Source organism: Thunnus albacares, chromosome 11 (genome assembly GCF_914725855.1).
Source record: "Thunnus albacares chromosome 11, fThuAlb1.1, whole genome shotgun sequence".
Taxonomy (NCBI): Eukaryota; Metazoa; Chordata; class Actinopteri; order Scombriformes; family Scombridae; genus Thunnus; species Thunnus albacares.
The window spans coordinates 34,426,978-34,440,794 of NC_058116.1; the positions used below are offsets into that span (position 1 = coordinate 34,426,978).

Sequence of the window (13,817 nt, forward strand, 5' to 3'; positions counted from 1 at the left end):
ATGCAGCTGCTAACGAGCTCGAGCAGGACCAGGTGATCAGAACAAAGTTTATAAAGTCTGATCATCACAGAGCAGAAACAAACAGTGCTGTGTGTGCTCATGGTACACATTTTACATTTTTATCAAAGCCTTAACATACATAATCATTAACTGTATTGATGTTTCTTAAAGTCCAGATGAAACATCATCTGAGAGCATCTAACTTCAGTATGGTGACGTATTTCCAGGTGAAACTGGACAGACAGGCGGGATGAAACGAGTCGTAATGAATCTCAGCTCTGTGCTGATCAAAGCTGAAGATTGATTGATTTTATTAATTGAACTTGGTTGATTAAAGCTACGTAAGAACACGTCACATTTTGTTTTACAGGAAGAAAACATGATTGGATTTCGATATAAGAATACAAAGAACTTATATTGTTAAATAGATGCACAAAACGACTGGATGTGATCTAAAAGGGTTACATTTCATCTGGACTTTAAAGTTACTGAGTGAAAAAAAGTAATTACACAGAATAAAAGCTGATTCAATTAAAACCAAAAGATGTAATCACAATGACAATAAAGTAGATTTATAAACAGTATTTACAGGACGACTTTCTGTCATTCTGAGTGAATTAAACTGACATGTGGAGTCCCACAAGGCTCGATTCTGGAGCCTCTTCTGTTCAACATCTACCTGCTGATAGATGATAGAAAACTGCTAAATATCTCACCATGAGATTTATATAATGTCCCGTTCAAACACCTGTAATCCATTATTCTGTTGTAGTTTTAGAGCTGAAACATTAGTTCATTGATTAGTTGATCAACAGAAAGTTAATAAGCAACAATTTGAACAATAAACTAATTGCTTAAATAATTTTTCTGAGCAAAAAAATCACAGAATTCAGCTTCTTAAATGTGAATATTTGCTGGTTTTCTTGCTTGTCTATGACAGTAAACTGCAATGTTCAGCATTTTCTGAGATTTTACAGTAAAGACTGAAGAATAAATTGACGAATCAAGAAAATAATCTGCAGATTAATTCATAAAGACAATAATTATTGCTTTTTAGATGCTATTTTTGTGTGTCTTTATATGACATTGCATCTCATTTTAATATGTTATGTTGAATGGTCTTAAAAATAAACTTGTTCTACTTTCACAAACAAACTCATGTTTGTCTGAACTTTGATCAAACTCACTGAATTTTATTCCCAAAATCTCTAAAGATGAAATCTGGAGAGACGTGTTTGAATATGTTGAATATTTTCAGCTTTAAACTGAATTTAAATACAATTAAAGTGGAATTTAAGGGGAAATTAGCGGGATATCATGTGACAGATGTGGTGTCTGTTACCTGGTCTCTGGCAGGCTTGTGTGTGGTCATGTGACGCTCCAGCTGCGTGCGGTGGCTGAAGGTGTCGGCGCACAGCGGGCAGGTGAAGCTCTCCTCGTTCTTCTCGTGGCGGTATTTGATGTGTTCCTTCAGAGACGTCAGGCGTTTGTATCCGCGGTCGCAGTACGGACAGGTGAGCAGCTGGGCGAAGTCGTCGGCGGTGCCGGGCGGCAGGTCTACAGTCAGAGGGGTCAAAGGTCAGAGAATGGAGGATCATGGGAAACAGGACTCAGTGTTACAGGAAGGAGTTTGGTGTGTTTAGCTTAGGTGTGACTGATGATGATGATGATTTTATTACTATTATTCTGATTGTTTTTGGTCATATGATCCTTAAATGTAATTTAAGTTACATTATGCCCCAGTTTTTAATATTTTATTACTATTTTTATTAATAAAAAGTGATTAAACTGATTTTCTTTTCCATCGCTGTCACATTATGACCTTTGAATATTCTCAGCTGTAAAACTGAAGCTCATTTACTTCCAGTCATCTTCAAGTTCTTCTTCCTTTATTTAAACAATTCTGCATTTTTTAATGACCTTAAAGGGTCAGTAATCCACATGAAGATCATTCACTCTCAACACATTTGATTTTATAAACCAGTTTTTATTCCATGATCTGTTCACTTCCCTTTTCTTCCATTATTTATAAAATCCTATCAGTAATTATGCAATTTATTTATTTTACAACTCAAAAATCCCGTTTTTTTGGCATTTTTCTCACAATTTTTATAAATGAAATTGTTTTATTTTCTGTTTGTGTCTCAGCTTTATTATTCGACCACATCAAAGCTCATTTACTCTCATTCATCTCCAACAGATTTTTCTGTTTTGGTTAATTTTGCCCTTATTAAGTCTACTTACTCACGATTAAGTCACGATTCATTATTTAGTTTTATCTTTCTGTCGGTATCTTACCGTGCTCGCTCTCGTCCTGACCGATGGCCTCGGGCGTGCCCAGTCGCGTCACCTCCTCCGGGGCTTCTGGGTAAATGATGGCGGTGTCGCTGCGCTGCAGGTACTCGGCGATTGTTGCCGGGTGACCGTCGCCCTCCTCCAGTTTACGCTTCAGAAAGTATTCGTCCAGCTCAGAGACGCCTTCCAGTCGCTTCACTGCACACGAGAAACAAACAGGTGATGAGTTCAGGGTTTAAAAACAACAAACATGTGTTTAATAAGAGAACTCAGGTCAGATGAGGAGATAAGTCTGGAATATAAGACAATCATCTGCATAAAAATGTGTAAAATAAGTGGTTGAGATGCTGTTATATAAAAGAACAAGCGAGGATCCAGAACAGAGCCTTGTGGGACACCTTTACCTGCTGCTTGTGTTCTTTTAAAGGTCTTTAAAGTTCCACTGCAGGAACTTTATAACTTTATGACCCGTCTGGTGTGCTGTCATTGGTTAGGACCGGTTAAAAACTATTATTATTATTATATCAGATTTATGATGTAATAATGAGATAAAGTGATAAATAAAGAGATACAAAGTCAGAATCAAGACATAAAAAAGTCAAATCTTTATTTTTGGGTTTATAATTTGGAACAATTTCTAAACAATTTTAGGAATAATTTCCCAGAAAGTTCTCTAGAAAAATCACTGTAATCTGGTAAAAATCTGGTAAAAATAAATAAAAATAAAATATATATATATATATAAAAGTAATAAAATATGAAATAGTAACTTAAATTTAACAAATCAACATTATTCTACATATAACATTTTCAGAATTATCTGACATAAACTCATATTTCTGACTGAACATGCTTATTTAAATTTTGTTGCTAATGTATTTAATTTTGGCGTGAATGGGCTTCCATACACCTGACTGTGTTTGCCTTTAATCTGAATGATGAGACAGTATGAGCTGATAACGAGCTGATAACGAGCTGATGCAGGGGGCGGGGTCTTTCATACATCACCTTGATATATGATTATTATATGAACATGATTATTATATATTGATCTGACCTGTTCCGTTTCCCACAGCGTGCAGAGACGCCTCCGGACCCAGAGCTTCATACTCGTCCTTCCTGTCATCTGTTAAATGAAACGACAGAAAACAGACAGAGACATTTATTCATCTCTCCCTCCTCCTCCTCCTCCTCCTCCTCCTCCTCCTCCTCCTCCTCCTCCTCCTCGGCTGTCTGACGGAGGTTTTGGATAAACGAGGTCTGAGCGCTGCAGGCGGGTCAGCTGGATTCCTCCCTGACAGAATCACAATCTGAAGGTATTTTCCACATAATGAGTGAACCTACAACTGTGGCCTATTGTGTTTGTTCCTCCTGGGCCTCCTCATGTGACTCCTCAACAGGAGTCACAAGTATCATAAGCTTCATTCAGCCCTTCAAAGGGGGGACACACCTCCTCCTCCTCCATAACAACAGAGAGGAGGGGGGGGGGGGGTCTGCCTCCCCCACATCCCATAACCCTGGGAGGGAGGAAGCATACATGAATATGAAATTGTATTGTGTGTTTATGCACACTTTCTTTTAGCATGAAAAGACGTTCCGTAACAATTATAAATATAAAATATATTTATATTTATGACAAAGCATGAAAATGTTCATCATCATCATCATCATCTTCATCATCTGAATGTATGATCCTCCAATTCCAATCTAAAGAATTTAATACAATTAAAGGTTTAATATTCTAAGAATAGATGAAAAACGTGTGATTACATTTTGAAGTTTAAAGCTGGAGGTTTGAAACAGGTTCTTCTATTTAATGTGATTAAACATTAAATATAAACATTATGAAATAATTCTGTTTACATCTCATGATGCTCAAACTAATATAAAGTCATAATAAGTGTTTAAACACTTCCTGTTTACTTCCAGTATAAAACATATAATAAAAAGTTCAGTATTTTACAAAATATTAAAGAAAAATGTGTTTCTACCAACGAGGTTTGAATTGAATCACGTGTCTGGTTGAATGTGATCAATCTGATAACATCTGATAATATGACAGATGAGGGTTTGAACCTCCAAGATAAAAGATAAAAAACAGTTAAGATGTAAATAAAGCTGCTGACAGTATGAACCAGTAGTTCAGGTTTACTTCCATTATACAAATGTTTTATTTATATTTATTTCAGACATTATGAAGGTACCAAGTATCAGTTTCTATCTTATAAGCTAAATGATATTATTTAGGTCATATTTTAATATCTTCAGTCCCGTCACTCACCGGTTATTGATAAGGTGATGTTGATCAGGTGTCCCGCAGGGATCAATATTAGGCCCCGAGCTCTTTACTGTATGTGTGAATAATATTTATTTTCCTAATGAACACTGTGACGTCTGTTTTAACGCTGATCCAGCATCAGCTGACAGTCAGATCTCAGGCTGCTTCTGACCTCTTTCATTCATCTGAAGCTTGTTTTAACTAAATGTTTTCATGTCTTTCTCTTCGTACAGAGACAGTCGAGCAGATTTTCCTACAACACTCTGGTTTGTCTTGTGAAAGAATCTTTGAATAATTAACCAGCAATAAACGGCAGAAATCACCAAAAGTCAGGAAACATAAAGAAAGGTGTTGTTCTGTTCTGACAGTGGATCCAGTTATCAGTTTGATGTCTGAACGTCCGGTAAAACGTCGTCTTCTCCGCCCTTCACTGAATCACTGCGCTGGTATTAACCAGTTACAGAAAGCTGGTGTGGTTTCCTCTGATGGAAACACTGGGAGACATTTCTCTCCTTTCTATTTTCACCCACTCATCATCTTGTTGTTGTTGTCGAGAGTAAAATGGAGGCTCTTTGTGTTTCCATTCTCCTTTTTTTTTTTCTTTCCTCGAGAGACAAGATGGAGGTGACGGCAGAATAATGAGCTTTTCACTTCTGTTTGTGGTTCTGTTGTTTCTCTGAGTCAACAGCTGCTTCTGTTATTGTCTGAAAACACCTCTGCTGATAGTTTTCATTCTTTCTACTTTATTTCCTTTTTACGTTTTTATTCATCCTCTATTTCCATTTTGTTTCTTTCTTTCTGTTTCTTCCCTTTTTTGCTTTTATTACATTTCTTCTCTTCATCCGTCTCTCTGTGAGAGCAGCTGATCTGTAGTTTTCTGTCTGTGATTGATTGAAATAGTAGCAGCTTCTCTGTGTCGGAGCAGAGAGTTTCCTCACCCGGAGGTGTTGTTTGTACTCGAGAATATCTCTGCGAGATGCCATCTGCTCCTCAGAGCAGCTCGACACTACAATCACTGTCATGAAAGAACATTTTCACGTTCTCCTCATAAACTCTTCTTGTCAGGTTTGTCCAACAAACGCTAACTGCACCTGTGATGAGCAGGACGTTTCATTCATAAACAGCTTCACGTCCGTCCTGCAGTCACATGAGGCTCCAGAATATCATTCACGTCATAATTACAACTGGGAAACGTTTCTGAAAGCCCCGACTTCATAAGTGCCTGAAAATCTACCAAACATGGACCCCACATGTCAGCCAGAGTCTGTGGTTCAAGCTGATTAAACCCACATTTAATGGATATAATGTCATGTTGTCAACGCTCAGTATTTTAACCCTCGGTGGACCAACTCTGCGACGGACCAGCAGGCCGCTTCAACGCCACTAAAACTATAGAAACTATGAGAACAGTCTCTTTATCATCTCACTGATTCTGCAGCAGCTGTGAATGTTTCTTCACTCTGATGATGATGACGATGACGTCTCTCTGACTTAAAAGCTTTCAGCTTCTCATTCTGTAATTTTCATCTTTTAAAGATGCAGTTTGAGCGAGGTCATTAGAGGAGATGGATGGACGCTGCCGTCGGTTTGTATCTGTCAGCCTGCCGGCCTTATTATGCATGTAAATGACCCTCATAAAGCTCCAGATTTCATTTAGTGCTGTTAATGAGTCCCGCTCCCCCTAACGATCCCGTTTGAATCCTAATTAAAAGAATTTGTCTTTGTGGCCCGCTGACACCAACTGTCCTGTCAGCAGCATCCACTTCATCAGGAACAAGATCAGATTTGATCTAAATAAATCACATCTCTGCATCGATACACGCAGAAACAAACACGTTCTGTAAAACGTTGTTATTAATAATATAATAATATAATAATATAATAATATAATAATATAATAATATAATATATAATAATATAATAATATAATAATATAATATATAATATGAATGTTCAGACGTTTAACTCTTTGGTATTTTTTTAAATGACTGTTGTTTTCTTCCCGTCATCGATATGAATATTAACCTTAAACACACTCAAAGGCCAACTTACTCCACTTATGTACGTCATGGTCTTCACTCAGAGACGTTTACGATCGCTCTACCGCCTCTGATCATGTGACCGAAGTCACCTGACCTGCTGCACTCACTGGAGGAAGACCATGAGACGCGGCTGAAAGCTCGTAAGTTCTGACATTTGATACATAAGATGATCAGCTGAAAGCCTTGTTTTATTGATTACTGATATGATTGTTTTGATGAACGATGATGTCATAATGCTGCTCAGCGTGTCTGCAGATCAAAGTTTCCTGAATCTGAACATTGATTCTGTTTTCTGAAAGCAGCTGATTCAGCTTAAACGGTCCATTTAGCAGCTTTCAGGAGCTTTCAGGAGCTTTCAGTCGTATCATGCGCTCTCATCCTGAACATCTACAGCTCCACAACAACTGAATGATGAAGACCGTGTGGTCTGAGTGAAAGCTCCAGAAGAGGACTCACCGGCGCCGTTGAGGTGTCCGTTGGTGTCGTCCCGCAGCCTCCAGCTGTGGTGGAGGTTCTCCCTGACCTCTGACCCTTCCTGGCCGTGGTAGGACAGCAGGGCGTGGGCGACCCGCGGCGACGCCTCCAGAGTGGGCACGCTGGCCGGGCTGCCTGCCTCTTCATCCTCCCCTCCTCCTCCTCCTCCGCCGCCGCCATTAGCGAGGCCGTTCTCCTCGGAGACCAGCGTCCTGTCGTCCTCGTCTGTCTCCGAACCCGTTTCCACCACATTCTCATAGTTCAACACTGCAACACAAACACAACAACAGCCGGCATGTTAGGTTTCTATGACAACATCCGGAGGAGGAGGAGGAGGAGGAGGAGGAAGGCACATTCCTGCACTGGGAGGCTTTTTTGGTCCAGCTCAGACTCTCAGGGGACTCAAGGCTGTAAATGTTCCAGAACTGGTTCAGAACTGGTTCAGAACTGGTTCAGAACTGGGACAGAACCGCAACTCACATCCTTTACTGCACTGAAGTAGCAACACCACCAAAAATATGATGAGAGGAGGAGAAGGAGGAGAAGGAGGAGGAGGAGGAGCAGGAGGAGGAGGAGGAAGAACAGCAGAGTTCAGCTCTATGACATCATGGGAACCAGCAGTGTCAGACTGACTCCAATAAAGCAACATGGCGTCTTATCTGCAGCGGCGGCGGCGACCAGCTCAGGAGCGAGGAGGGGGGAGGAGGGGGGGAGGAAGAGGAGGTGGGGGGGTGGAGGAGGTGGGGGAGGGGGAGGTGTTCTGGGGTGTTGGGGGGTGTTCTGGAGGTGTTGGGGGGTGTTGGGGGGTGTTCTGAGGGTGTTCTGGGGGTGTTCTGGGGTGTTCTGAGGGTGTTGTGGGGGTGTTGGGGGGTGTCCGGGGGTGTTCTGGGGGTGTTCGGGGGGGTTCTGTGGTGTTGGGGGGTGTTCTGGGGGTGTTTGGGGGTGTTGGGGGGTGTTCAGGGGTGTTCTGGGGGTGTTCTGGGGGTGTCCGGGGGTGTTTGGGGGTGTTCAGGGGGTGTTCGGGGGGTGTTCGGTGGTGTTCTGGGGGTGTTGGGGGGTGTTCGGGGGTGTTGGGAGGCGTTCTGGGGGTGTTCGGGGGTGTTGGGAGGTGTTCTGGGGGTGTTCTGGGGGTGTTCTGGGGGTGTTCTGGGGGTGTTGGGGGGTGTTGGGGGGGTGTTCTGGGGGTGTTAAGGGGTGTTCGGAGGTTTTCGGGGTGTTCTGGGGGTGTTGGGGGGTGTTGTGGGGTGTTCGGGGGTGTTGGGGGGTGTTCTGGGGGTGTTCTGGGGGTGTTCTGGGGGTGTTGGGGGGTGTTGGGGGGTGTTCTGGGGGTGTTAAGGGGTGTTGGGGGGTGTTGGGGGGTGTTCTGGGGGTGTTGGGGGGTGTTCGGGGGTGTTGGGGGGTGTTCTGGGGGTGTTGGGGGGTGTTGTGGGGTGTTCGGGGGTGTTGGGGGGTGTTGTGGGGTGTTCGGGGGTGTTGGGGGGTGTTCTGGGGGGTGTTGGGGGGTTTTCGGGGGTGTTCTGGGGATGTTGGGGGGTGTTGGGGGGTGTTCTGGGGGTGTTGGGGGGTGTTGGGGGGTGTTCTGGGGGTGTTGGGGGGTGTTCTGGGGGTGTTGGGGGGTGTTCTGGGGGTATTCGGGGGTGTTGGGGGGTGTTCTGGGGGTGTTCTGGGGGTGTTGGGGGGTGTTGGGGGGTGTTCTGGGGGTGTTGGGGGGTGTTCTGGGGTGTACGGGGGTGTTCTGGGGGTGTTAAGGGGTGTTGGGGGGTGTTCTGGGGGTGTTGGGGGGTGTTGGGGGGTGTTCTGGGGATGTTGGGGGGTGTTGGGGGGTGTTGGGGGGTGTTCTGGGGAAGTGGCTGGACTGAAGCTTTTGCTCCTTCGGGGATTTTATCTGCTGCCAGTTTCCAAACTGTAAAGCTTTACATCCGAGCGGTCGCAGGTTCCCAGGGAACAGAACATAAAATACAGCTTCTCAGGTTTTTTTCTTGCCTTCGGCCACATGGAGATTAGTCTGCATATCTGCTCATAATATGATCTTTGTCTGCCTGCGAGCTGCAGCTCTCGCCTCCCGGACAACTGCGCAACAGGTGCAAATTAAAAAGGGGAGCCACGGTGGGCCGGGCCGAAATCTGCTGACCTGGGCTGAATACCAAGAGCAGGGGCGGGGGTGGAGGGGTGGAGGGGTGGAGGGGTGGAGGTGGAGGGGTGGCGTGGGGGGGGTGGAGGGCGGGGGTGGGGGGCGTGGGACAGACCCGGCTTTAATAAGAGGTGTGACCAGCAGGATTTAGAGGAGTTCAGACGGGGTAATGCCCTCTGTGATCAGCAAAAAAAGAAAAGAGGAAGAAAAGAAAGCTGAAAAGTGAGACGTGAATGCTCGTTGTGTGGTCGAAGGTATATGTTGGGATATAATATGATCTCGCTCGACGACTTAACCCCCCCGCTACCCACACCGCCCCCCCCCCCACACACACACACACACACACACACCCTCTGCTATTGTGGTCTTTGCCTTTTGGCTGAAAGAACGTCTGACCTGCTGCAGCAGAGACGGAGACACATTCACATCCTTCACATGAAAATACATCTAGAAAATACTGATGATCTCAACGACACATAAACACGAACTTATAAAAACTAGAACACGATTATTTCCAGAAATAAAAATGGATTGATTTGTAGTTGTTTTCATATTGTTTCTTAGTTTTATTTATCTTATTTATCTGCATTTAAGCCCAGTAAGTTGTTAGATATTTGATCAATAAATGCATCCTAACATATAAACAAATACAGTCCATTAATGTATACAGAATATATTTATATATATTAACATATAAACAGCCAGACGTCTTATTTACTGATTCCTGTTGTGTCTGTTTGTTTTCTTATATGTGTAAATGAAGTTTATTCCTGCTCTTTAATAATATCAGATAATTCCACCTTAAATGTGCAGACTGAAGGTGAGTGTCTGCGCTGTGATTGGTGGGCAGCAGGCGGACACAGAGACACGCTGACCTCCCAAACAAAAGCCATTCAAGGCGCTGTTTGCCTGCCGGGTCACATGACTCTGGCAGAGTGGCAGATGTCACCGGGGGCAACGCAGCGGGCTCATCTGAAAACACTGCCGTCCACCATTTTGTACCTCCTCACACACACACACACACACACACACACACACACACACACACACACACACACACACACCTTAAAGTCAAGCTGCTGCTCTGCACGTGTTGTGAAAGTAAAACTTGTTCTGATGGAGCTGCAGCGACCAGTCGGAGGACAAAGCAGAGACGACACGACGCAGAGCATTACCCCCCCCAACATCCCCCTCCCCCTCCTACGACCAGGGCGTTTTACAAAGACACATTAATCTCCCTCCTCCCTCCCTCCTCCCCCCTCCTCCCTCCCCCCTCCTCCCCCCTCCTCCTCCCTCCTCCTCCTCACAGTGTCGTCATCCTCTCCTCCTCTGCCCAAACTGTTTCTCTCTGGACGGAAGAACAGACTCGTGTTTTAATGCAAACAAATGCCTCCAGCTGTTTCTGTGGGGGGGTGGGGGGGGGGGGGGGGGGGGGGTGTCTGTGGGTTTCCGGGCAGGTGGTGGGTAGAAGGTATGTTATTATGTTATTATGTTATGTTACATGGATCAGACTGAACACTGGCTCATGTGTCCTGCTGGTTTTTCTCTAAGGATCCGTAGATCGAGTGCAGGTGCTGCAGCGGAAAGAAAGAAGGAAAGAAAAAGCAAAAGCTCGTCTGTTTTCCCTCCGTTCCTCCTCTTTTATCCTCCTTTCTCTAAAGGACTCCGACCCGTGAACCCCACGCACAAACTTCACTAAACTAAACAAACCAACAAAAAAAACATGAACACAACAAACACGTAGAAACACAAACATGAAACAAACCGAACAAAAAAACACAAAGTTGAGAAAACATGAAAACACAAAATCAAACTTGATCAACAAACACTAACGGAGGCTGAATCACGGACGGTTCATCCATCACACTTCGATACGATAAATAAGATATTTAGACGGTCTGTCATTGGTGTTTACATATAGAAGGCGTGTCTCGCCTCCACACAGCCGACCAATCACTGATTATTCTACATTTTCAGCCAATAAGATGCTGATTCCACAAATCTTTAGTTTTATCAGTAAATCTGAATATTAAACATTAAATATTAATGTTAAAACTGCAACATCCACAACAACACTTCCTCTAAATCTGCTTATCTTTTATTTTTCATGAAGTTTTTCAAAAAGCTGAAGAGACTAAATACATGCATATATATCTCTCTCTCTCTCTATATATATATTTATATCTATATATATTTATATATATCTGCATATGAATATTAGAGAGAATCATCCATCAAAGAGATGAAGAAGAGAAAAACAGAAAATCTGGAAGAAGTGAATGTTTCTCATCTTCTGCTTGATAAATAATCACAGATGATTAAAATCTATTGATCAGTTGTTTGACAGAAAATTAATCAGCAACTATTTTGATGATCAAATAATAACTAATAACTATCAGCAGACCTGCAGTTCAACATCAAACATCCATCCAGCATCAAACCTGAATGTGAGGCTCAAATTACAGCAGCCAATCACAGCTCTCCGTTCGCTGAGACGCTACAGTGCAGAGCGAGGAGGGCGGGGCTTCAGGGTGGATCAAATCACCGTCAGCTCCGACAGATTTCCATCCTTCACAGTAAACGTAACGTCTGATTGATGTGATTGATCTGATTGATCTCCTCATCAGCTCAGATACAAACATCCCATCATGTGTGTGTTGATCATCCAGGTGTAAAAACCATCAAAACCAGTAAACAGAAACCATCCGGCTGTAAATCCACACAAAGATCCAGGTGCTGCGTCCACATCCTGCCGCTCGCTGCAAGGTAATGAGAGATGAAACCAGCTCCCTCCCTCCCTCCCTCCCTCTCTCTCTCTCTCTCTCTCTCTCTCTCTCTCGCCTGAGAGCAGATCACCTGAACCACTGCGGGGGGGGGGGGGGGGGGGGGGGAAGGTAAGACAGATGCTGCTGTGGAAAATGAGGTCGCTGCCTAGCGGCTACGAGCAGGAAGTGATGCATCAGAGCAACACACACACACACACACAGGCAAGTAACACATACATGGCCAGAAGTATGTGGACACCTACAGATAACATACAAAACCCTGAATGTTCATTTTGTTGCTGTGTGATGAAAACGGTTCATCTCTGAATATATATTTTGATGATTTTCTATCTTTGTCTTCATGTCTGGATCCAAACCAACAATGAACTGATCTACTAACAAGTGTTGTGTTTGTATCAAAGCTGATATATCTGATTAAAACACGTCAGTGAGTCACACCGCTGCACCGGTCACATGTTCCTTCATCATCAAGAGTTTGGTCAAAGACTGATAACAGAATCATGTTTTCAGTCTCTGGAGAGCAGTTCTGTGTGAGACAGACGCCACTGAGCATGTGCAGAAACACTGTTCTGTTTGCTGCTTCACTAGTTTGTTGTGCTTGTGAAAATATAATCATGTGATCCGGACATTTTCACAACCAGGAACGGAGCTTCATGTTCTAACTAAACAAGCTGGTGAGTTTCTGCCTGACAGAGCTGCTGCTGCGCTTTACTTCACTGAGCACATGTTTGCTGTTGCATTCTGGGTGTGTCATCGGTACAGGAAGTGGTGGGTCGGGCCCCGCCGTGAGGCGTCAACAGTGTCCGGCCCCTAATTGAATTAAAGCACCATTAATCTGCGGGGGCCCGGTGCAACAGGCTGGAAACCACAGCAGAGAGGAGAGCCTTCCTCCTCCTCCTCCTCCTCTGATATGAAGACACCATCTGTGCCCGGCCTGCGCACATGTTACTGCTCCCAACAAATGTTCAGGGGCCCCCGCCGGCCCCCCACACACATCAACACACCCACACACACACACACAGAGCCAACACAGGCCTCCCTGACACAACACTCGCTTCACAAACACGGACAACAACACCTGAAGCTGCTCCTGCCACACATTATTAACATTTACAACATATTAGATTATTATTATCTGTTTCAACACGACTGTTACAAACAAGTAGCAGAGGTCATATCATGATTCTCTATTTCAGATTAATTGCATCTGCATATATATATATATATATATATATATATATATATATATATCAAATATATTCAGTTTACGGTGATAGAAAACAGTCAGTTTAAAAACTGACATGAGAGTATTTACAAGCTTTTACATCGTGGTAATAGTTTTGTTTTCTGAGCGATTAAACCTTTAATATTGTTTTTTTTTTCTGTGAGGACAATCTTCATAACATGATGTCTTGAGATAAATACTTTCTGTTTTTAATATTAGGTTTAATATTAAGATTATTTTACAACCATAAATAACTCAAAGTCCCATCTGACTGTCAAAAGCTCAAAATTATTGTTTAATTAATCTTCCTTTGATTGAGTTATTAATAATTGACTAATTGTTTCTATGAAAATAATAAAGCAGGTTTAGATGAATTTGTATATGATGGATGTGAATGTAAACCAGCTGAGGGATTCTGCTGTGCAGACGATGAAAAACTGATGACTTGTTCAATAAAGAAGTAAAGATGGATGAAGATGATTTTATAATTATTAATATTACAGTGATTCATGAGTTTTATTGTACACATGAAGGTCTGAAGATCTGATTTAGATTTTGGATCAATTTTCTTTGTTTTTTTTTGTTG

At 43.1% G+C, this 13,817-nt stretch overlaps 1 protein-coding gene across 4 annotated transcripts in view; it reads right to left on the reverse strand.

Annotated features, from left to right (window-relative positions):
• zeb2a (zinc finger E-box binding homeobox 2a) overlaps nucleotides 1-13,817 on the reverse strand; it is a 55,065-nt gene that overhangs the window by 14,328 nt on the left and 26,920 nt on the right. For 2 of the 4 annotated variants that reach the window (XM_044365345.1, XM_044365347.1), the window contains 4 exons: nucleotides 7,072-7,359; nucleotides 3,353-3,421; nucleotides 2,299-2,493; nucleotides 1,343-1,557 (listed from right to left, as the gene is read on the reverse strand). In XM_044365345.1, coding sequence (XP_044221280.1) covers nucleotides 1,343-1,557; nucleotides 2,299-2,493; nucleotides 3,353-3,421; nucleotides 7,072-7,359 — 767 coding nt within the window. The remainder of the gene's footprint in view (nucleotides 1-1,342; nucleotides 1,558-2,298; nucleotides 2,494-3,352; nucleotides 3,422-7,071; nucleotides 7,360-13,817) is intronic. The other 2 variants (XM_044365346.1, XM_044365348.1) reach the window with 1 other exon arrangement.